This window comes from Saccopteryx leptura, chromosome 7 (genome assembly GCF_036850995.1).
Source record: "Saccopteryx leptura isolate mSacLep1 chromosome 7, mSacLep1_pri_phased_curated, whole genome shotgun sequence".
In the NCBI taxonomy this organism is placed as follows: Eukaryota; Metazoa; Chordata; class Mammalia; order Chiroptera; family Emballonuridae; genus Saccopteryx; species Saccopteryx leptura.
Genome location: NC_089509.1, coordinates 36,981,962 through 37,006,638, shown reverse-complemented (window position 1 = coordinate 37,006,638; position 24,677 = coordinate 36,981,962). Strand labels below are relative to the sequence as shown.

General features: G+C 39.3%; 1 protein-coding gene across 27 annotated transcripts in view; it reads left to right on the top strand.

Moving 5' to 3' along the window:
* NEB (nebulin) overlaps positions 1 to 24,677 on the top strand; it is a 207,437-nt gene that overhangs the window by 13,555 nt on the left and 169,205 nt on the right. For all 27 annotated transcript variants that reach the window (XM_066346075.1, XM_066346074.1, XM_066346072.1 and 24 more), the window contains exons 10-21: positions 3,471 to 3,575; positions 11,379 to 11,483; positions 12,105 to 12,212; positions 15,132 to 15,248; positions 17,218 to 17,322; positions 17,404 to 17,511; positions 17,609 to 17,713; positions 18,128 to 18,226; positions 19,312 to 19,416; positions 20,379 to 20,486; positions 20,571 to 20,684; positions 24,226 to 24,423. In XM_066346075.1, the coding sequence (XP_066202172.1) occupies positions 3,471 to 3,575; positions 11,379 to 11,483; positions 12,105 to 12,212; positions 15,132 to 15,248; positions 17,218 to 17,322; positions 17,404 to 17,511; positions 17,609 to 17,713; positions 18,128 to 18,226; positions 19,312 to 19,416; positions 20,379 to 20,486; positions 20,571 to 20,684; positions 24,226 to 24,423 (1,377 nt within the window). The remainder of the gene's footprint in view (positions 1 to 3,470; positions 3,576 to 11,378; positions 11,484 to 12,104; positions 12,213 to 15,131; positions 15,249 to 17,217; positions 17,323 to 17,403; positions 17,512 to 17,608; positions 17,714 to 18,127; positions 18,227 to 19,311; positions 19,417 to 20,378; positions 20,487 to 20,570; positions 20,685 to 24,225; positions 24,424 to 24,677) is intronic.

The window sequence follows — 24,677 nt, the reverse complement described above, 5'->3', positions numbered from 1 at the left end:
AATTCCGTACTGTTGCATAAATGTGAGATGACATGAGATTAATATTTGAGAGTCATCAGAATATAAGTGACAACTGAATATGACTTCAGACATAAAAATGTCTGAAGGAGGCAAAACAGTATTTGACCAAAGGCAGAGTTGTGGAGGACACCCACCCTGGGACATCTGGAAAGGAACCAGCGAAAGAACGAGGGAACAGATAGTCAGAGAAGTTGAAGGGGAACCAGGAAAGGCATGTTTTGTAAGCCAGAGGAGAGGTTTCCAAGAACACCCTTCATCTCCTAATGTCACCTTTTTCATAAAATGGAGAGATGAAGGGTTGCTTCTGTGCTACTCTAGTGCTATGGGCTTTGAACAACTACAATTGACCACATTTTTTGAGATAGCTCAAGAGAAGACATAATGAAGGAGAATTAAAATAATGAAGTAAAATCTTCCCATCTTTGCTATGCAAGATTTGGCAGTTAAGGTACACTTTTATTTTTTTGCAGACTAAGTATGTACTAAGTATCAGGTTACTGACATGCCTGTTAATATTGTTGTGAGCACCCTGAACTTTTACAAGTATTGGGCACAGAGCCCCAAGCAAGCTGCTGTTTGCAGAATATACAATTAGGTAGGCACTTAGTTCAAGCTAAGGGTTTGGGATCCAAGGCTCCCTCTCTTGCTCTTGTCCTCCTTTCAGTGTTTCTCTTGACCCTAATTATCATGTTTTCTTTATTAATTAAATAGAAACCAAAGACTTTGCAAACACTAAGAGAGTCCTTAAGCTGATCCAGAGTACAGAATTCTACATAGACAAAATCCTGACTAAGGTCCTGAGAAATTAGGACTTCTAGATTTGATTTCTCCGAAAGTTCTTGACAGGATGTCATACTTAATAAGCATTTCTCCAGGAAAAATGTTGCTTTCTCCTCAAGGACTTTGCCAGCCATGGAGAACTCCGGTTGCCTTTTACCTAAAATAAGTCTTCACTCATTTAACGGAAATGAAGCAGTGGGATTTAAAGATTACATTTTAAAATCTGTCTCTTGTATCCCAATTGATTTAATGTTCATGAAAGCTTTTACTATAAGCACTAGGTAGGTACTTTTGGGATGAGATAGTGTTAGACTTGGTTAAAGCATGAAGAAAATGATTGGGAACTTGGAACTGTATACAACTTCTTTATAAATAAGAATTCTGCCACATGGAAGGAGAAATGATTTGTACAAGTCTCACAGGTGAGGAGCGAATGAATTAGAAGGCTCATTCTTCTCTTCAAACCTGCCCTGACAGGCTCAGTGTGGGACCCACCCATTCAGAAATCAGTCACTGAACCTTCGCTCTAGTCAGGTACTATGCAGGCCACAAAGATTCCCAGATGAGCGGTTATGTCCTCCGCCATCCTGGAGCTCAGAGTCTAAGGAGGGACAGACATGTAAACATCCAGTGACAGTGTCATCTGCTAATTTCTTTAAAGGAGGTAAGGGCTAATTTGAGTGAGACCCCAGAGAAGGTGATGGCGTGAGGGAGGGCACAGGAGGGGAAACTGTGCTCATCCTGGGACTTGGAGAACAAGAAGCAGTTTGCAGAAGAAGGTGGGGTTGGTGCACTCCAGGGAAAAGAAGCAGCATGTGTGAGGACCAGAGACATAAGAGAGCTGCTTGTGCCGGGGGCTCTGTGAATATTCTGTGTTGTTGGAGGCAGGGATCAAGATTGGTGGGGAGAAAAGCCAGAGGAGTCAGTAGTGAAGAAAAGAGGAGAGGTCTTTTATAGTCTGAAGGAAAGGAGCTAATGAAGAGGGAGAGGTTAAAGCTAAAAGAAGGAGGAGAGGTGACTGATAGAATTAAGTTACATAAGGGTTGCTGGAGGGCACGGTAACCTGAGTGCCAGGCTCACGCCCTGTAAGGACACTTCTCCTGAGCCATGCAGGAGGTGGGAGAGGCAGGGATGAGTATAGAGAAAGATAAATGTTTAGCCTTTCTTTACTCTATGAATGAGGAAGTTGTGGGTAAGATGGAATTGACTGGGGGCTTAAGGACAGCGCTGGGCTTTTAGACTAGCCCTTGGGAGTAGAGACTGACCGGAAGCACTTAATGATGTTCAAGCTACAGTAAAGGCAAAGTGGCAATTGAATAAACTTAGAGTATTGGGCACAGAGTTCCAAGCAAGCTGTTGTTCACAGAACATATTGTTGGGTAATTATATAGATTCCAAGCTAAGGGCTTGGGTGCAAGAGACCTTCTCTCTCTCCTCTGTACCTTCTTCCTGTAACCCTTGTAGCCTCGCTTATCATGTTATCACTACCAATCCATAGAGTTGAGTGATTTTCTTCAGTAGCACTCAGCATCCTGGATATAAGAACAGAAGTGTGTGGTTAAGTTGATCCAGAGCTGGCAGTTTGCTAACAGCTTTGATGGAAAGGCAAGACTTTAGAAGTTGAGGATGCTGCTTAAGAGAGTAATTTCAGTTGCAGATGATGACATGGTGTGAAATGGAAGGAAACAGATCTAGGGCTAATAATCTTGGAGAGGAAAGAAAACTCAGAGAAATCACCAGTAATGCCGAGAGAAAGGTCATGTAACGTCTATAAGGATAAACGATGGTTATGTGGTACACTGAAGTTTAAGAAATGATGACATAGTGCCACTTAAGACAACATGGATGACCTTGAGAACATTATACTGAATGAAATAAGTAAATCAGTAAAAACTAAGAACTATATGATTTCACACATAGGTAGGATATAAAACTGAGACTCACGGCTACAGACAAAAGTGAAATGGTTACCAGGGGAGGGGAGTAGGAGAAAGGGAGTAAAAAGGGACAAACACATAAATTATATGTTGACAGAAAACGATTTGACTTTGGGTGATGGGCACACAATGCAATCAGCAGTTCAAATGCTATAGAGATGTTTACCTGAAACCTATGTGTTCTTATAGACCAGTGCCATGTCATTAAATTTAATTTCTAAATTTAAAATAAATGAAGTTTAAAACTTCAAGCAAAGATAAAAACAGTCTTTTTTTTTTTTTGTATTTTTCTGAAACAAGAAGCGGGGAGGCAGAGAGACAGACTCCCGCATGCACCTGACTGGCATCCACCCAGCATGCCCTCTAGAGGGAGATGTTCTGCCCATCTGGGCCACTGCACCGTTGCAACTGGAGCCATTCTAGTGCCTGAGGTGGAGGCCATGGAGCCGTCCTCGGCACTCGGGCCAACTTTGCTCCAGTGGAGCCTTGGCTGCAGGAGGGAAGAGAGAGATAGAGAGGAAGGAGAGGGAGAAGGGTGGAGAAGCAGATGGGTGCTTCTCCTGTGTGCCCTGGCCAGGAATGAAACCCGGGACTTCCATACACCAGGCTGACTCTCTACCACTGAGCCAGCTGACTGGGGCTGAAAACACAGTCTTTTTAAAATGCCAACAAATGGAACATGGCAATAGAATAATTATCTATGGCTCATTTACATCCATTTTATTTTGTCAGATTGTCTACAAAAAAGGTCACGCTGAACAGCAAACAAAATTCACATCTCTGCCGGATCCTCCAGACATAGAATTTGCCAAGAAAGTGACCAGTCAAGTGAGCAAGGTAAGTAAATAGGGCTGGAACACTGTCTCCTGTGAAAACTCTGCTTAATAATGCCAACCCTCAGAAAAAGAAACTAAGGTAAAAAAAAAAAAGACAAGATAAACACTGAATATTTTTGCATATGACCGTAAAAATGCTACAGCAAGAGCAATATATCCATGAACATCATAAACTGTTTATAAATGTTCAGCCAGCTTGAATGCTCGGTAAGTGCTAACTGTGTTTTGAAAACAGAATCCATGTCCTAATATCCTTTGTCATTTGACTTATGGAAGTGACAAGGACAGAACCAAGTAACCACATGGCATCTGACTGTTTCAATTCAGTTTGAAGACTCCATAGAGTTTTGTGCTCTCAGTATGACTTGGAGAAAATTAGAATGCATGAATGGTCTCCCAGGCATAGCTCAGATTGACAGCCAGGCAGAGGCCACCTTATAACTTGTAAGGCCTTGGAAAACAGCCTGGTCTGCTTATTGAGGCTGGTAAACTAGCTCTGAGGAATGCAGAGAGACAGATGGTCAACTGATGAATAGACCCATGTTAAATTCCTTTTTAAAAATGGGTCCAAATCAGGCCACTTTCTCCTGGGATATTACTGCTTTTAAATAAATACTTTTCTTTGCCCTGTGTGGAGTTGAGTCTCAGTTTGGTCTTAAAGTTTGATGAAACCTCAAACCTCAAGATTTCTATCTTGTTCAAGTATTTTTTTTTTAGAAAGGATACCTCCAGTAAAGAAGGAAAAAAGTTATGGATGATGAAGTCTATTCATTTATGTGTTTAGTGTCTGATATTACAGATTACCTAATTGTATAACTAAGAGCTACTTGGATAAAAGATCTAGTAAGTACAAGAAAATTTCACAAATAAGAATGCCATGAACCTGAGATTTTTGCCCAGGGCTGAGTAGAAATTAACTTCAGAACTGTCCATCAAGAGATGTCCTACTGAAAGTGTTGATTTTGTAAATAAGACTGGGGAGCAAGGACCATTTCTTTTCTTGGAATAAAAAGAAAAAGCTGTTTTCTAATAATCACTTAGAAAGAAACAAATCTATTTTAATTTTTTAAAGCATATTTTAAAAGACATCTTACTGAGGCAGCATTCTTTTACCTTATTTGAGTATGCAGTGTGGGTACTTGAAAGTGATTTTTTTAAAAAGCCACTTTCAAACTCCCCTATAATCAGTCTCTGTACTAAATTAGGCTTACCAGTTAGTTTAGAGCTACACTCTTCAAAATAGAAGCTTCTAGCCACATATGTCTATTGAGCACTTGAGATGGGATAGTATGAACTAAGTCAGGGGTCGGGAACCTATGGCTCACAAGCCAGATGTAGCTTTTTTGATGGCTGCATCTGGCTCACAGACAAATCTTTAATAAAAAAATAATAACATTAAAAATATGAAACATTCTCATGTATTACAATCCATTCGTTTCCTACCGCTCATGTTCATGGTTGTGGGTGGCTGGAGCCAATCACAGCTGTCCTCCAAGACAACACCAAATTCTTATTGGATAATGCATAACGTACACGGGTCATTGTATGGCTCTCACGGAATTACATTTTAAAATATGAAGCATTCATGGCTCTCTCAGCCAAAAAGGTTCCTGAACCCTGAGCTAAGTCCTACATGTGTGAAATATACTCTAGAACTTGAATATGCAGTATGACATTATTTTATATTGCTATATGTTTTGTTGCAATCGTGAAGGGGATTATTCTTTTGAGTTCCTTCTCAGTTGTTTCATTGTTGGCATATAGAAAGGCTATTGACTTCTGTATGTTAATTTTGTATCCTGCGACCTTACTGTATTGGCTTATTGTTTCTAGTAGTCTTTTTGTGGATTCTTTGGGGTTTTCGATGTATAGGATCATATCATCTGCAAAAAGTGATACCTTTACTTCTTCTTTTCCGATATGGATGCCTTTTATTTCTTTGTCTTGTCTGATTGCTCTGGCTAGAACCTCTAGTACCACATTAAATAAGAGTGGAGAGAGTGGACAACCCTGTCTTGTTCCTGATTTAAGGGGGAAAGCCTTCAGTTTAGTGCCATTTAATATGATGTTAGCTGATGGTTTATCATATATGGCCTTTATCATGTTGAGATATTTTCCTTCTATACCCATTTTGTTGAGAGTCTTAAACATAAAATTGTGTTGTATTTTATCGAAAGCCTTTTCTGCGTCTATTGATAAGATCATGTGGTTTTTGTTCTTTGTTTTGTTGATATGGTGTATTACATTAACCGTTTTACGTATGTTGAACCATCCTTGAGATTCTGGGATGAATCCCACTTGATCATGATGTATTATTTTTTTAATATGTTGTTGTATTCGATTTGCTAGTATTTTGTTTAGTATTTTAGCATCTGTATTCATTAGAGATATTGGTCTGTAGTTTTCTTTTTTTGTGCCATCCTTGCCTGGTTTTGGTATGAGGGTTATGTTGGCTTCGTAAAATGTGTTTGGAAGTATTGCTTCTTCTTCAATTTTTTGGAAGACTTTGAGTAGAATAGGAACCAAGTCTTCTTTGAATGTTTGATAAAATTCGCTGGTATAGCCGTCAGGGCCTGGACTTTTATTTTTGGGGAGGTTTTTAATGGTTTTTTCTATTTCTTCTCTACTGATAGGTCTGTTTAGGCTTTCTGCTTCTTCTTGACTCAGTCTAGGAAGGTTGTATTTTTCTAGGAATTTATCCATTTCTTCTAGGTTGTTGAATTTAGTAGCATAAAGTTTTTCATAGTATTCTACAATAATTCTTTGTATATCTACGGTGTCCGTGGTGATTTCTCCTCTTTCATTTTGGATTTTGTTTATATGAGTTCTTTCTCTTTTTTCCTTGGTAAGTCTTGCCAAGGGTTTGTCAATTTTGTTGATCTTTTCAAAGAACCAGCTCCTTGTTCTATTAATTTTTTCTATAGTTTTTCTGTTCTCTAATTCATTTATTTCTGCTCTGATTTTTATTATCTCCTTTCTTCGGCTGGTTTTGGGTTTTCTTTGTTCTTCTTTTTCTAGTTCCTTAAGGTGGGAAGTTAAGTGGTTCACTTGGGCTCTCTCTTGTTTGTTCATATATGCCTGAAGTGATATGAACTTCCCTCTTATCACTGCTTTTGCTGCATCCCATAGATTCTGATATGTCGTATTGTCATTTTCATTAGTCTGTATATATCTTTTGATCTCTGCACTTATTTCTTCTTTGACCCATTCATTTTTTAAAAGTATGTTGTTTAGTTTCCACATTTTTGTGGGATTTTTTTCCTCTTTTTTGCAGTTGAATTCTAGTTTCAAGGCTTTATGATCAGAAAATATGCTTGGTACAACTTCAATTTTTCTGAATTTGCTGATGTTGTTTTTGTGGCCTATATTGCTATATGTTGAAATGATAATATTTTTGGATTTATCAAGTTAAGCACAATATATTATTAAAATTAATTTCCCGTTTGTTCCTTTTTCTATTTTAAAATATAGCTACTGAAAAATTTTAAGTTATAGTGGTGGCTTGCACTATATGCTAATTAGACTACACCACTCAGTTGGATATACAGCTAGTGCTTGACTTACGACCACAATTGGTTCCGACAGACCGGTCATAACACAATTTGGTAGTAAGTTGAGTAGGCTATATGTACAGTACTGTGAAATGATGTTATAAAAATCTTTAAGTCAAAGTCAATTTCCTCTTGGTAGACATCTTGGGAGGGGTTTGATGAAAAATATCCAAGACACAAAACACAAATTGCTGTACTGAGTCTGGGATAACAGTTGAAATGGTGCATGCGGAGATGGTAGTGCTGCCGGAAGCTGGTCCACACTGTCGTACACCCAGCTGGGCAATGCTTGCGCTGCCAGACGCGGAGCAGTTGTGGCTAGCAATTGTGGTTGTAAAGTTGAATGGTCGTAAGTTGCATAGGTCGTAAGTTGATCAATACCTGTAGAGGTATCATTAGGAACTGTGAAGGCATTTCCAGAGCTGGGTTTGCCCTTCTGGAATAACAGTATGAGCCAAGAGGAGGATGGTTGTAGATAAAGGTCACAAGATTTGGTCATGGTGGTTGCGATTTATCCGAATCTTACCCAGATTTCCAAGTTCTTAATGGCTGTTGTGCTTCCCAAATAATGGTCATGTTGAGAAGAAATGCTTGTGAGTGGTAGTAGCCCATTTGACAACGAGCCATCCAATAAGAGATGTATAAGGCTGCTGGGATTACTTAGATGTGAGACACACTTCCTTTTTCTTGAAGTCTTCCCCACTATCAGGAGGCTTGGCCCCATGCTTCAATATCCTTTTCTTTCTCTCCCCAATAGGTAAACTTTCCTTTATCTACTCACTCCCATACATTCAAACTCTCACCATTTTCTTGTGGAATCATGTCTCCCAGATTGATTGATTTGTCTTACGTTCTGTTTACCAGCTTTCCTTACTATACCTGTCAGACACCATACTCTCACACTTGTCTTCGGCCAAAGCCATCAACTACATGCCAGCACCTCCTCCTTCCTCAGCTCACTTTGTAGCTAGAGCACAGGTGGGCAGACAAGCGGGCTTGTTCATGTACACAGGCATCCCAGGTGAAGAAACCGCGCACACTACCACCAGCAGCAAATGGGGTTCTGAATGCAACACTGGAAAGCCACTTTAGTTTCTCTGTGCCTGCTTCTCTGCAAGATTTCAGTTTGTGATTTCCAGTTGATGCTCAACTGGGTTCTAGACATAAAAGGAAAAAGTTTGCGCTTATAGCACTTCTGATAGTCATGTAGTTAAACAAGACGTTAGGATACCTAATTTATGGTCCAATGAAAGTACCCTCAGCTGATTTCTGGGGAGGAGGGACTATGATTTGAGAAAGCGAGCTTAAGCTTACTACATCTATCGATATGTGGTTACCTTCTTGCCCACAGACAGTGTCCAAGAGCTTATAATTGGACTAATGTACCTTCCTCTGTTAAATGAACAAACACAAAATCTTAGAAAACGTGAAATCAATTCTTGCCTCCAGGTTTCCATTGACTGACTCCAAACAGGACAGAGTTGGAGAGAAGCGTAGGGTGGAGGATGGGGGAAAGTTGGACATTGGGCCCCTGATGTGGCGAATGCATCTCCCTGTATCACACCCCCAGGCACTGCTGTCACACAGGCAGAGGGACAGGAGGTTGCCGGAGGGGGGTCTCACATGGACACCTACTTCTCTCTCTTTTTCATTTCTCTAGCTGTGTTGTAGGCCTTTATCTTTTCAACTTTTCAGCTCCCCACAAATGAAGGTGCAGACCACAACTTTCTCAGAAGGTAATGGGCCCTAGCCTCCTCCCTTGTAGTGAAAATCTTCCCAGACTTGGGGGTACTCAGACATGTGTTGTGGGATATCCGCCTCCCCCTGACTCACTTCAGCTCTGGGTAGGAAGAAGCGATGAGTTTTGGTTCACGAAGGGTAAGGAGAAAAGGACTCTGGATAAGGTGGTGTTCCAAAACTCTTGTTTTGCTTCTTATTTTAATATCTTTTAAAAATCAGGCATCTCTTGCTGTGAGAATTAATCTCCTACTCAATTTTGCTTAGCAAATCAGTATATGTGATTCTTATTTCCCTATAATAGCTAACTTTTTTACTTCATTAAGAATATCTGCTGCACACCATGGTATACTATTCAGCCATAAGAAATGATGGCATTGGATCACTTACAACCAAATGGTGGGATCTTGATAACATTATATGGAGTGAAATAGGTAAATCAGAAAAAAACAAGAACTACGTGATTCCATACATTGGTGGGACATAAAAATGAGACTAAGAGACATGGACAAGAGTGTGGTGGTTACAGAGGGGGGGGGAGGGAAGTAGGGAGGGGGGAGGGGGAGGGGGAGGGGCATAAAGAAAACTAGATAGAAGGTGACAGAGGACAATCTGACTTCGGGTGATGGGTATGCAACAGAATTGAATGACAAGATAACCTGGACATGTTTTCTTTGAATATATGTACACTGATTTATTGATGTCACCCCATTAAAATAAAAATTTATTTATATAAAAAAAAAGAATATCTGCTGCCTTCTCAACTTCAAATTATGTTACAAAGTTCTCAATATCTCAGTTTGGGGATGCATTTGGCCCAATTGCTCCCCACCCCCAATCCTAGAGTTTTCTTCCTTTGTCAGTAAGCAGAGGAATGGCAGTATCTCGACAAAATGTTGTAGGTTAGGAGATCTTAACCTCAGGTGTGTGCATATCAAATATCTTTGAAATTGTATGTATTTATGGGCATTTTGTAGTTTTCTCAGATTCCTGTTGAGGTCTATTCTCCCAAAATATTAGAAACACTTCTATAGGCTCTCTTATCAAATTGAAAAATCAATGTTATTGACTTCAATTCTTTAAAGCTTCAAAAGAAGAGGGTGGGAAAATTAACCAGCAGTATAAAGCAAATTTTATCCCAACAAAACTTTCCATTGAAGAGTATACACACACACACACACACGTGCACACACACATGTATGCAATTTTCTTTTCTTTAGTTTCTTGCTCTCTATTATGTTAGTTATTATACTTTACATTTGTTTATCACTGTAGAGTTTACAAAGTATTTTTTAGTATATGTATGATCTTATTTAATTTTTTCAACAATCCTCTGTGTAAGTATTATTGTCAGCACATATGGTTAAGAAAACTGAAGCTTAGAGAGGCTAAATTAACACCTTTGGAAAGATGGAGTCAAGTGTTGGGCCCAGGAGTTCTGAACTCAGGTCCAAGGCTCTAAAGTTTATAACTATTAAAACAATGTAGTTATTAATTAGCACACAAAGCTTTGGAGAAGGCAGGATATAGGACATTTGAGAGGGAGGGGGGCTTCCTGTAACTCAAACTCACTGGCTCTACTCATCTGTTGCCCTGGGTATTTGTTGTTAAAGGTATACCAGAAAACTATTTTCTTTTTCTGTAAAGAATATGTTGGAGGGTTGGGCATTTAAACACTTTGAAACACATTAGTTACGTTTCTTAACACATTCTGTGAGCCGAGGAAGGGAAATTGCTTTAACCCAGCTCTGACTCCGGTTCGTGCTCAAGTTTGGGATTGGCTAGGCTGATTCTGTTCAAATAACACTCAAGACAAACTCATTAAAACCACATACCATGGACTCAGTTCAATTTAGTGTAGTTGAACAAACATTTATAAGGTTAACTTGTGCATGCTGCATTTTGTGTTAGATTCTGAGGAGACAAAGCTAAGAAGATATAATTCCTCTTTCCAAGGATTTCACAACCTAGGATCAGGTGCTATGATATTTAGGAGTAAAATGTGGCAGCAGTTTAATTTTTTAATTATTTGCCAGTTTTCACTAAAATTTCTTGAATTCTAAACTAGAAAGTCTTATTCATTGGTCTGCAAGCCAAATTTTGTTGTGTTATTGCTTTCTGTATAACGAGTTTTGTTAAAACTCAGAAATTAACAGCTAAGTTCATCTGGCATGGAAATTTGGGGTTGAGTGGTTTTGTTATACCAATTAATTATAAATGGAAAATACTTTTATCTCTCTCCTTTCTCGAATGTCAGGGAACATCTATGAGTTCTGAAATTGACTAAGTTCCCGTACTCATTAAGAGGAGGTAGAATTAATACCTCTATCCCCCTCGCTCAACTTATTGTTGAGTAAATTGACACTGTATTAGAAGGTTTGAAGATATCTATTAAGGGGCCAAGAAGGGTCTGGTCAAGATATTTTTGAAAGCTCACCAATACCAATTAGTTTCATCTTTCATTTGTCAAATCCTGTATTTTACTTGTCTTATTTTCTTTCTTTATATTTTCTTAGCTAAAATACAAGCAAGACTATGAAAATAAAGTCAAAGGCAAATGGAGTGAGACGCCTTGCTTTGAAATTGCAACCGCCAGGATGAATGCTAAAAACCTCAGCACAGTAAGTAGGAGGAGGGGGGGCCGGTTGACAGGAGACCCTCCCTTTATGACTGGTACCACCGGCTGCTGCACCTGAGGTGGCACTGGCACATGTATGTCCTGGGCACGTAGTACCTTTTCTCGGGGGTAAGACTTGTGTAGAGTTCCTATTAAGAAACAATTCACAATCTTTCCTTCTTGTTGAGAAATATTATTTGAATCAGATACCATTATTCTTGCCTCATAGGAACAATATGGTTTCAAAGTTAAAGAGGCCCTTTTTAATTTATTCTTTGCTGGAAACAGTACATTTATGAAACTGCTTAGATTCTTACCAGAATTTCCTCACTGAAAAACAGAAGTTTTTTCCTTTTTTTCTTTTCTCTTAATTGTCTGTTCCTGGTCTTTGAGACCTCCTTATTGAAGTCTGTCTTTCAGCCTATTGTAACTGCTCCAAATCTCTGTTAAGTTGCTAATTGTTTTGCTAATAGCACCACATTCAATCATTGTAACTGAGTTTGTGGAAGCCAAGAGAACACGGTGTGGGTAACTAACTTCTCTCAATGGCCTCTGTCTTCCCATGCAAAAGCCTTACCCAGGTTGTTTTCTACAGCAGTTCTTTTGTATGTTTAATGTCTTACAGAGGAAATATCAGGAAGGCTTCGAGAATATGAAAGACCAGATCTACTTCATGCAGACGGAAACACCAGAGTACAAAGTGCAAAAGCAAGCTGGAGTGGCAGCCAGCAAGGTATGAAGAAATTCTCTCACTTATCTTCATGGTCTCAATGTGGGTGAATTATTCACAACTCTTGTTTTTGTACGTAATGAAAAATATCAGATTCTTTGGAGACAAAAAAAGTACTTTGGGACTGTAATAAGGCTACCAAAATTTAAAAAGAATTTGCTATGTATAAGCGTTAACAATATTCAGTTACTATCTTCACTATTTCATACAATTAAGGGCCTTTCATACCCAGAAGTAGAAATGCTATAATCTCAGACAGAAGATAGAAGAGCGGTCTTGAGACCCTCTCAATAAAAAGCAATTGGAACCTGACCAAGGTTGCTGCAGTGGATAGAGTGTTGGATTGGGACGTGGAGGACCCAGGTTCAAAACCCCAAGGTTGCCGGCTTGAGTGCAGGCTCACCAGCTTGAGTGCAGGGTCACTGGCTTGAATGTGGGATCATAGACATGACCCCACGGTTGCTAGCTTGAGCCCAAAGGTCGCTGGCTTGAAGCCCAAGGTCGCTGGCTTGAACAAGGGGTCACTTGCTCTGTTGTGCTCCCCGCCCCCGTCAAGGCACATATGAGAAAGCAATCAATGAACAACTAAGGTGCTGCAGTAAAGAATTGATGTTTCTCATCTCTCTCCCTTCCTGTCTGTCTGTCCCTATTTGTCCCTCTCTCTGACTCTTTCTCTATAAAAAAAGGGGGTGGGGTAGAAAAGACAATAGGCAGCCTTCTGTGAATATAGACACTCCCACCATCACTTTGTTTTTATATTTCTACCAACTGGTGAAAATATATTCATAAACAAGGTATAGGAGTCCATGGATATGCTCATATATGCTATAGAGTGACTTCGGTAAATCATCAGAATCCCTGGCATTCTGGAGCATGGTGGGCACTGGAAAGAGAACAAACTTCAAAGCCAATCAGATTTGACTCTTACGCTGGCCTAGGCTCTACTAGAGGAGTGAGAGAAGAAAGATAACATCATGTAGGAGGCTATCTCAATATCCAGCTGCAAAACAGTGATGCTTTGAACCAGGGGTTAGCAGGACAAGTGATGAAACATATTTTGAAAGGAGAGTTGATCCAATTTGATGATGGGTTGGATGTTAAATATGAGAGAAAAGTTTTGGTCTAAGCAAGTATATGGATGGGGTTTCCCTTTATCCAGATAAGAAAGACTGTGAAAGGAATATATATATATATTAGATTTTTTTTTAAAGAAAGATCTGAGCTGAGCTTTATACAAGTAAGATTTGACATTAAAGTGGAAATGTCAAGTGGGCAGTCAGTTACATGGGTCTGAAATTTCAGGGGAGATATCTGGCAAGGTTGTATAAATATGCGAGTTATTAGCATACGAATAGTATTTAATGTCATAAGAGTGGAGGCTATCAAGGGAGCAAGGGGGAACGGTCTAAGGACTGAACTCTGGAATGTTCCATGTAAGATATCAGCAAGATGAGGTAGGAGCAAAGTCCTAAGAGTGATGTGAAGGGGAAAAGGAGTGATCAACTGTATCAAATATTTCTAAAAGGAATTTACCAATGTATGGTCTCTGATAAAGTTAACAAGAGCAATTCAGTTGAGTCTGCTTAAAGAGTGTTTATGAGTGAATGAGAAGAGAGGAATAGAAGAGTATGAGCATACTCAACTCTTTCAAAGTATTTTGCTGAAAAGAAAAAGTTGCAGTAGCTGATGGATAAATTGCGAAGAGGGATTTTTTTTAAAAGATAGGAAACAAAAACACCATGTTACTATGCTGATGCCAACAATCCAGTGTGGAGGAAAAAAGTGATGATGTTGGATGGGCAAGAGTGGCCTAGTGATGTCCTTGAGTAGTAAAAGAGAAGGGGACCTGACACGTAGAGGAAGGGTTGGCTTTGCCACAGGCCCTGACGATTCACCTGTGAACAGGAGAGGAGGCTGCGTGTCCCAAATGCAGCTGGGGGGATAGTAAGGCTTGTGGAATTTCCTTTCTGGTTATTTCTGTTTTTCAAGGAAATACATAACTCTATGAGACAGCAGTTATCTATGCCTTCCATCCCCTGTGATACCTCTGTGTGGTCTGTAGGGGGCAGTGCATCAGTGCATCTGGTTTTCAGTTGTGCACCTCCACCCTTGGGTACCAAGCTGATTGCATTTGTTTTCTGAAGGTCTTAAATGTTGATAGATTATCTAGGATTCTTTGAACTTGTCTATATTCTATGGTTATATTGGCTAAACAAATGGCTGGCCCTGGGAATCATGGTCAGAACTCAGATCAGTTTCTTCTTCTCCTCTCGTTGGCACATTCCCAACAGGGGCTGTTGAGCCCTCTTGTAAAGCTTCTGCTATAGCTAGAATTAAAAGTGCAAAGTGGGAAGGGCAGAGAAAAAAAGTTGAAGTTGTCACCATTTGTCCAATCTTCAACCCCTTCCTCCTCCTATGTGTACATTAAATATACACATAGTCACAGATGAGACCTAAAAAGGTCGAGTCATGATGCTTCTTTTCTTTAAAAATGTGTTGGCAAGTAGGCAGCTGGACATTAAAACTGAGCGAGGATCTAGAGCAGCAGATATCTGGGATATGTGCTGTCGTTATTTGTGTTTCTTTCTCCCATTATTACATATCTACCTCTATCTTTCAGGGCAGGGACCATGTGTTATTATTCTTTCCTGTGTGTATCCCAGAGCCTGGCACATAATCAATACCCAAAAATAGCATAATAGATATTTTTGAATGAATAAATGAATAGGAAGAAAAGATATCCTGAAAGTGTATGCAGTTTCTCTGCTACTGTTAGGAGTTACTGCATTTTGTTTATAAAATGCTGAGCTGTTATTTTTCTAAAGAGGAAACTGCTTTGTGGAATGGTCCTAATATTCATGATAGAAATGACAGCAAAAATAACCCCTAGAGTTTCTTTATCATTTTATTTCACTCCTATAGGTAAAATACAAAGAAGACTATGAAAAGAATAAAGGAAAAGCAGATTACAATGTACTTCCTGCTTCTGAGAACCCACTGCTCAAGCAGCTGATGGTGGCAAAAAATACCCTAAGTGATGTAAGTATATCCTTGTCAAAACGTGGTTTTTTAGCATTAGCTGCAAGAGAGATGAACTCTCTCTCCTTCTATTATGATTAAATGCAAGTATAACTTTGCAAATACTTGAAAGTTATGGTTTAGCTGTTCTCCTAGAACCATCTAAGCAAGGAAGGCCATAGTGCCCCTGAGTATGGTGTGTGTCAATGGTGTGTGTGCATGTGCATGTGTGTGTGTGTTAGCGTGTGTGTATGTGTGTGTGAAGCCTGTGGATTAAGTTCAACAGGCATGTGTGTGTGTGTGTGTGTCTGTGAAGCCTGAGGATTAAGTTCAACAGGTGTGTGTGTGTGTGTGTGTGTGTGTGTGTGTGTGTGAAGCCTGTGGATTAAGTTCAACAGGCATGTGTGTGTGTGTTAGTGTGTGTGTGTGTCTGTGAAGCCTGTGGATTAAATTCAACAGGCGTGTGTGTGTGTGTGTGTGTGTGAAGCCTGTGGATTAAGTTCAACAGGGGTGTGTGTGTGTGCGTGAAGCCTGTGGATTAAGTTTAACAAGCACAAAAATTCTAGTTTGCTTAACCGCTCCTGGAGCCTGTGCTTCCATGAGTGTACATTGCAGGAGATGTGTTGTAATTCAAACAGAGGTAGAAGGTTCTGAAAGGGGAGGGAGAAGGTGAGATGAATCAGCATTAGCCCCTGCCCTGTGTTCTTCATGCCCGTTGCTGGCAGAAGAAGGAAAATGTCCTGTGTTGTACAACTTCTCTCCCTACCTCTGCCACTGTTTCCTCAGATCTTGACCACAGAATCTGTCACTTGCAGAGAGCAGGACTTAAAAGAAGGTCCCCTAAATCTTCACAGGAATTTCTACGTGTGGAATTGTTAAGAACATTACTAATCCATAGGAATTAAAAGAGATTAGATAAGAAAGAACTGGGTCTGGCATTAAGACTCTCAGTCCAAGTTCACTTGGACGATATATTTAAAGACACTGAGCATGTGATGAGTTGAGTTTTTCCCTTATGGTGAGGTTATATTAAGCTTTCCCAATACTTGAAGATTATATATGGCTCTCTGGGTGAGTTACTTATCTTTTGTTTGTCCCTTGGGTTAAGTCAGCACTGTTGAAATGAGCACACGTGATTGAAAAGTGGGTGAATGAAGTGACAGGTGAGAGAGTGTAAATGAATCTGTCCAAATAGGCCTGCAGAGAAATCAATGCTTGTCTCCTGCTTCCCAAATGAAGGCCACCCTTATCAAATACAGAAAAGCCAAAGTTTAAATCCACTCTGCTGATAGACAGGATATGAAAATGTTAAAAACAAATAGTACCATTTATGCTGTCAAAACCCAACATGAAAAAGTGACAATCTGCTTCCTCAGTTGTTCATTTATAGTCTAATAATAATTGTTTATTGTTATTGTTAGAGCAGAGAAGAAGAAAAGTTAATAAATTCATGATCTGAGTTCTTGTTTACACGTTATTTTTATGGTACAGTAAGAAATTTTTTCATGGTAGAAAGAGGAAGAAAGAGTGTGTATTTCTCAACATTTACTAACGTTTTTCATGAAGGGTTGTTTAAAAACATTTGCTATTTCTCAGAAGTGTCCTTCTCATTCCTTGTGGCACTCTCAGGGAGGGAAGGCATGTGAGCTGGGAGACGAGGCACCAATTCAGAATTCTGCAACTATGGGTTTGGGCTGAGGCAGCACATTGGTTTCTTAAATTTTTTTTGAAGAATATTAAAAACTTAGGCCTGACAATAATTGCTAATAGAGAAGGATTATCATTCATGACACCCAGATATCTGATTATCAGTTTTCTTTTTTTTTTAATTTAGAAATTAAATGTAATGGAGTGACATAATTATCAGTTTTCAAAACAGTTGATAGGTGATAAATTTTTTCCTTCTTTAGTTTATTGTTGGAAAATAGGAGTGTTATAATCAGTGTGGAAGTGACAGGGATCTACTTTAACTAATGTTTTTTTTTTACAGAAAGTGTACAAGGAAAACTATGAAAAGACAAAGGCAAAGAGCATAAATTACTGTGAGACCCCCAAATTTCAGCTTGACACAGTTCTGCAGAAATTCAGCAGTGATGTAAGTAATCCCGCGACCACTCCAGTTAAAAGGAAGACCCATTGTTTCACAAATAAATAAATGAAATGCCTTGTCTTTCAGACTAAATATAAAGATTCCTACTTAAAGAATATTTTGGGACATTATATGGGCAGCTATGAGGATCCATATTATACCCACTGCATGAAAGTCACAGCTCAAAACAGTGATGTAAGTTCTAAGACAATTGTTTGACTTTCCAGGTCACACATTTTTCGGGCACAAGTACAATGATTGAGTCCTTATATATGATTTATTTTTTTCATAGAAAAACTACAAAGCAGAATATGAAGAGGACAGAGGTAAAGGTTTCTTCCCCCAGACCATAACTCAGGAATATGAAACAATCAAGAAACTGGATCAGTGTAAGGATGTAAGTCTGTGTGTGAACTGTGAACATCGCTGTCCTCTGTAGCATCTAGTGGTCAGGATATGTTGAACATTTTGACACTTTTACAAATAAAGGCAAGCAATACATGCAAGAAAGAAAATGTATTCTATAGTAGATATACTATGTTTTTTATTGTCCATTCATTTCAAGAATGAATGCTAGTTTATTTACCCAAGGAATAGAATTGGGCACCGGAAGTATGGGAAAGTTTCTTGTACAGATAGATGTAAAAGTGTCTCTCAAAGACACTGCAGTCTAATTAGAAAGAAAAATAAGTGTTTTATTAACAACAGGTATCTTTTCTTTTTAGGAATAGGGCTCTACTCATTTGTCCTATAGGCCAGTGTGGATTTGACAGGTGATATTGCTAAACCTGACTCCTTTTCTTCTCCACAGCATACCTACAAAGTCCATCCGGACAAGACAAAATTCACTCAAGTAACTGACTCACCTGTTCTGGTGCAAGCCCAAGTCAATTCCAAACAACTGAGTGATGTAAGTTTCTTTCCATATCCAGGAAATACAATTATGAGGGATAACGTAGCATAACTCTAAGTAGAAAACCCAGTAACTGGTCACAATTACAAAAAGGCTAAGTTGTACACATGTGTAATCACCTAAAATGTTTTCCCATTTAGTTGTCTTGCATCTTTTGCATCTCTTGGGTGGATAATGATTATATTAAAATGGTTCTGTAAGGAAAACTACTGTAGCTTAATGCACTGAAAAGAATGAGTTCTGAAGTCATGTAAAACTGAACTCAAATTCCAGCTCTGTTTTGGCAAATTATTTAACTTCTCAATGCCTCTTATTTCTTTTTTAAAAATTGTGGTTGCTTTGAAAATTAAGTGAAGGGAGACATGTGCACAGTATACACCTGGCTCAGAGCAGGTGTTTTAACACATGGGATTTCTCTCTCAAAGAAGTTTTTGGAAAATGGAGTATTTTCAGTGTTTTAGCATGTGAGTTTTAAGTATGAATTTCCTAAATTATGTTAAACTAAAAAAAGTAAAAATAAAAGTAACCTCAGTAGATTTATGGACAGAAATGAGAAGCTCTAACGAAAGTGTGAACACACTATCGTGTGTGGGACACAACCATACGGGCGGGACCAAAGTAGGTTTACAGTTGTGAGCATGCACAGCTCAGAGATTATTCTTGTGTTGTTATTTACTAATTAGTGTATTATTTTCCATACACACAAACTTACTTTTGCCTCGCCCTGTTTTTGTTAGAAAGGATTCTCCTATGAGAGTTAACACTGAAAAGGAAGAAAAGGCTGTCACTTTCCGAATCCGTAGGCCCAATGTGATACATGCAAAAGGGACCACATATGAGAGAGCCACCTCTTTCCATTGGGTCTTACATGGTAACAGATATGACAGCTGTAACATGGCCAGCACACAGGTTGTCAATAATGCGAGGTGGCCTACCCTAGCTCTGGGTTTCTCTTTCAATCTTAACAATTTTGTCCGTTGTTATTTAACAAAATGTACTTTGCATTTCATCTTATAAAAATTTGTTTTTGTACAATTCTTCTGAACTGATTCTCTCTCTCTTTCTCTCTCTCTCTCTCTCAGCTAAATTACAAAGCGAAACACGAAAGTGAGAAGTTTAAATGCCATATACCTCCAGACACACCCATCCTTATCCAGCACAAAGTCAATGCTTATAATCTGAGTGATGTAAGTTCCTTACCACTATGCCGTGTGACATGTTGACAACTCGTGCTTTTATTTTTTTAATTGTTTCATTAAATAAATATCCCAATGTTAAATATGGGAAGAACGGTTAACATTTGTATCATGTTTTTATGTCTCTGTCAGTGTAACTTTGAATGTACCTTATAAAATGTGTGCAGCAATTGTGTAAGTAGCTTCATACAACTAGACAATCCTAATTTATTCTAATCAACCTTCAAAATGCCACCACTCATGTATGTCTAATTATAATTTAATGTTAGATTTATTTGTCATATAGTCTTTTACACTATACTATTAATTTTCTTCCAGGATTTGATTTGTTAAAATTTAGCTTTATATCATTTGTTACCCAAGCTTATAATGTCTTTGTTTTACACAAATGATACTTATTTCTATATGTCAGAGTACTTACACTAAAAAGGATATGGGTATTCAAAAGGCAAAAGGCCAGATATTCATAGTTTTCTTTCATTTTCAAACTTAATTCTATAAAAAAGTCAAATTACCTTTAGGGGTTTCCATTTCTTGAACGATCTTATAAATAAGTACTAAGATTATCCAGCATCAGTGAGTACTATAATTCATGAAATAACCTTTGCAGAGGGCTTTGAGATCAAATTAAAGTAATGTCATAAAATGTTAACTATGAACTGTTTGTGCCATTCTATAAAATATTCAATGTTAGGAATCAAATATTAGTATGATTAATTTGAATTAAGTTAATTTGATGAAATATTCCAATGGAGAGTAGAAAAGATAAATCTTGTAGAATTAGAAACTTCAGCTTGAGGAGAATTATGTAAAATATGCATGATTTCATAGATGATGAAAACAGTCTCTTTCTTTTATATTAAGACACAGTATTGGATTACCTTTTAGTCTTCCAAGTGTGATAACATGCATATTCCTTTTTCCAATTTCTATATTAAAAATTTCCTGTCCAGACTATTTATAAATATGACTGGGAGAAGAGCAAAGCTAAGAAGTTTGACATTAAAGTGGATGCCATTCCCCTGCTGGCAGCCAAAGCCAACAGCAAGAATGCCAGTGACGTGAGTATGACCAGGGGACGTGGGCAGGAGGGGCGCAGTGATGTTTCCTGACGAGTGGGATCTGGCATGTGTGGTGTTTTTCAGGTGATGTACAAGAAAGACTATGAGAAAAACAAGGGGAAAATGATTGGCGCCCTAAGCATTAACGATGATCCCAAGATGCTGCACTCTGTGAAGACGGCCAAACTCCAGAGCGACGTAAGTGCTCTTGTCGATCTGTCTTGTTTTCAAAATGGCATCCCTGTTAACACACCCAAGGGTGGTAGCATGTTAGAGGATTCTACATCCATGGGATCTCTTGGGTTCAAAACTACAAAGTCCTGGGGAGAACTTCAGAAGTGGAATGATCCCCAGGATCTTATGGCTCTCATGATTGAGGAATAAAATCGCTGATTTGTACCTGATGTCCATTTCCCTTTGAGAAAAGGGTTAATAGAATATCGGTTGTAATTCTTCTAATTGAAAATAACCTTTAAATGATGGTTTTAAAACTGTCTTTATTTTAGAAGAAAATCTTGAGTCACAGATGAAAGTCTTAGCTATCATTGCTCTTCACTGACTTTGCTCATTAATATTGACCTAGGTCCAAGAAAAAACACTTCATTAATCAGAAGCCCCCTTGAGGATCTGATACAATATTTGAATCATCTAGAAAAACAAACTTTTTTCATGCCTTTTGCCTGAATTACAGAGAATATATGAATTTCTTAAGGCTTGTTTATGGGCTAAATATTACCTTTTGGTTAAGATTCTTACCATAAAGAAGAAAACATTTACTACAGCAAATTGCAGTATAGAGTGTATTTTAAAATGTTTAGAGAATCACTTAAGAGTGTTAAGAATGTCCAACATAGCTTTCAAATACTAATTTTTCATGATTAAATAGAGGATGTTTGTATTATTTGCTTTCACCTTACCAGTGTGCTCATTTTGCATTTACTGTATACTTTAAAGAACTTCATAACATCCCACTCAGTTAATTTATTTAATAATTACATGCTAAGGGCCCTGGCCGGTTGGCTCAGCGGTAGAGCGTCGGCCTAGCGTGCGGAGGACCCGGGTTCGATTCCCAGCCAGGGCACACAGGAGAAGTGCCCATTTGCTTCTCCACCCCTCCGTTGCGCTTTCCTCTCTGTCTCTCTCTTCCCCTCCCGCAGCCAAGGCTCCATTGGAGCAAAGATGGCCCGGGCGCTGGGGATGGCTCTGTGGCCTCTGCCTCAGGCGCTAGAGTGGCTCTGGTCGCAACATGGCGATGCCCAGAGCATCGCCCCCTGGTGGGCAGAGCGTCGCCCCTGGTGGGCATGCCGGGTGGATCCCGGTGGGGCACATGCGGGAGTCTGTCTGACTGTCTCTCCCTGTTTCCAGCTTCAGAAAAATGAAAAAAATAAAATAAAATAAAATAAAATAAAATAATTACATGCTAAATTATGTCATATACAATGCTTACATAGTTCCTTATCCCTCCTTAACTCACAAAGGTTCTAGCTCCCTGTTGAGAATGCATGTATGTTTATCATTTTTTTATTTTTTTTTTTTTATTTTTTGTATTTTCCCGAAGTTAGAAGTGGGGAGGCAGTCAGACAGATGCCCAACGGGGATCCACCTGGCATGCCCACCAGAGGGCGATGCTCTGCCCATCTCGGGTGTTGCTCCGTTTCGGGGAGCCATTCTAGTGCCTGAGGCAGAGGTCATGGAGCCGTCCTCAGCACCCAGGCCACCTTTGCTCCAATGGAGCACTGGCTGCAGGAGGGGAAGAGAGAGATAAAGAGAAAGGAGAGGGGGAAGGGTGGAGAAGCAGATAAGTGCTTTTCCTGTGTGCCCTGACTGGGAATCGAACCCGGGACTTCCACATGCCAGGCCAACACTGTACCACTGAGCCAACCTGCCAGGGCTTACCTTTGTTTTTCATCCTATCACAGAACTCATTAGAACACTGGGCACATAATAAGTACTCAATAAATAGTTTTTAATTGATTGATGTTGGCCACCAAAAAAAAGGTAGTTGATGATGAGTCATTCTCACATATATCTGAGCTCAATGCTAAGTTGCAGTTATAGAGCATGCTTAGCTTTTTAAAATAGACTTTTAAAGCCATTTGGATCTTCGACAACATTTTGTATGTGCAGTTATGTGTGAACTGGTATGAACATGAGCAAGAGTCAAAAACATATCTATACACCAGCTGCTGTTGCAACACTACTATAAAGCAGCTTATTTTAAATGTTTTTGCATACCATCAGAAAGATTTTATATTTTATTTTCATTAAACTTGAATCTAGATTTTATAACTAAGTAATAAATTTATTCAATGAAAGTTACTATTTACAACATATTAGGAGGAAGATCACATTCCTTAAAAAAGCTAAAAGACTAGATCGTTTGCAAAACATTTCTACAGAAGATTTATAATGCACAGCTCTACTCACTAGCGTGGGTCACTGTTTCTACTGCTTATATGACTACGGGGGGAAATGAGGGATTAGGAATTTTCCTAAAGGAGACTAGGTCAGAATTTTTCTCTCTGTCAAGGTAATTAATGAGTAGACCTGATGAAGCTGGGACTTTGACCTAATTAGCAATCTAACCATTCCAGAAAACCAGCCAATGGAAGGGCCTCTGAGACTCAGTCAGGACATTTGGTTTATGAGATCACTGTACATGAGGGCCGAGGTCACTTGAACAGCTCAACTCCACAGGCTTCCCTCCTTTGAGGTGTTATAACCGCTGCCATCTGAAGCTTCTTTTAAACTGTTACCAAAATTAAACCTGGTATGAAAAAAACCTTTGGGATTCTCAATGGGTCTTATCTACTGACAAAAGTAGAATAGTTAGGTTGAAAAATCAGAAACTATTTACTTAAAGATGACTTTAGAAAAGACAAGAAGTCGGCCCTGGCCGGTTGGCTCAGTGGTAGAGCGTCGGCCTGGCGTGCAGAAGTCCCGGGTTCGATTCCCGGCCAGGGCACACAGGAGAAGCACCCATCTGCTTCTCCACCCCTCCCCCTCTCCTTCCCTCTGTCTCTCTCTTCCCCTCCCGCAGCGAGGCTCCATTGGAGCAAAGATGGCCCGGGCGCTGGGGATGGCTCCTTGGCCTCTGCCTCAGGCACTAGAGTGGCTCTGGTCGCAACAGAGCGACGCCCTGGAGGGGCAGAGCGTCGCCCCCTGGTGGGCAGAGCGTCGCCCCCTGGTGGGCGTGCCGGGTGGATCCCGGTCGGGCGCATGCGGGAGTCTGTCTGACTGTCTCTCCCCATTTCCAGCTTCAGAAAAATTAAAAAAAAAAAAAAAAAAAAAAAGACAAGACAAGAAGTCAAGTGTACAGTTCTATTTATCAAGTAGAGTCATTTTTATAAAATCAGAAGTGTGAAATGATTGTCATATGATTTTGGTCAATAAAAAGAAAATAGTCCCTTACTGCAAAACTCCTCCAAGGCTGGATTATCTCAGGCGATCATAATACTTGTTAGTGGTCTTTGAAAATCCCTGTTTTAAAATAAAGTAATACCTAGCTGCAGCGGAAGCTGTGGTCAATTCCTAAAGTCTGATGGCTGTGTTTTGATCTAAAAAGAGATTTGAGAAGATCTGTCCAGATATGATTTTGAGGGGTATGTCAGCACTGTGTAACATATGAACACATTTGGATCTGTTTTTATTTTTCTAACTCATATCTGTTGTTTATGAAAGATCTCTGTGCTTTTCTGGAAATCCATTAAGGTAACAAATGGTAATTTCTTATTCACAGCGTGAATATCGTAAAGACTATGAAAAGTCAAAAACTAACTACACGGCACCTCTTGATATGCTCCCTGTCACTCAAGCTAAGAAGTCTCAGGCGCTTGTCAGTGATGTGGACTACAAACACGTTATACATAATTACAACTACCCACCTGACAGCATGAATGTGGACCTCGCCAAGAAGGCTTATGCACTGCAGAGCGATGTGAGTAATCAGATTTTTTTCTGTTCCTCTTTTAAGGTGGAAACTGAAAAGAACTTCTAAATTGAGTGAGTGTTTTGGCAATTCTCAGAGGTGTCTGCATGATCTCTTGTATGTAGAAAGTATGGAATGGGAAAGTTACCCTTGCAGTTCTATGAGAGCAAATTCTTCAGAGTTAGAGACCTGGGTCTAGCAGGCACCCATCACTGTTTCCCTTTGGGGAAGTTATCAACCTTGCTGAGCCTAGAACCCTCCTT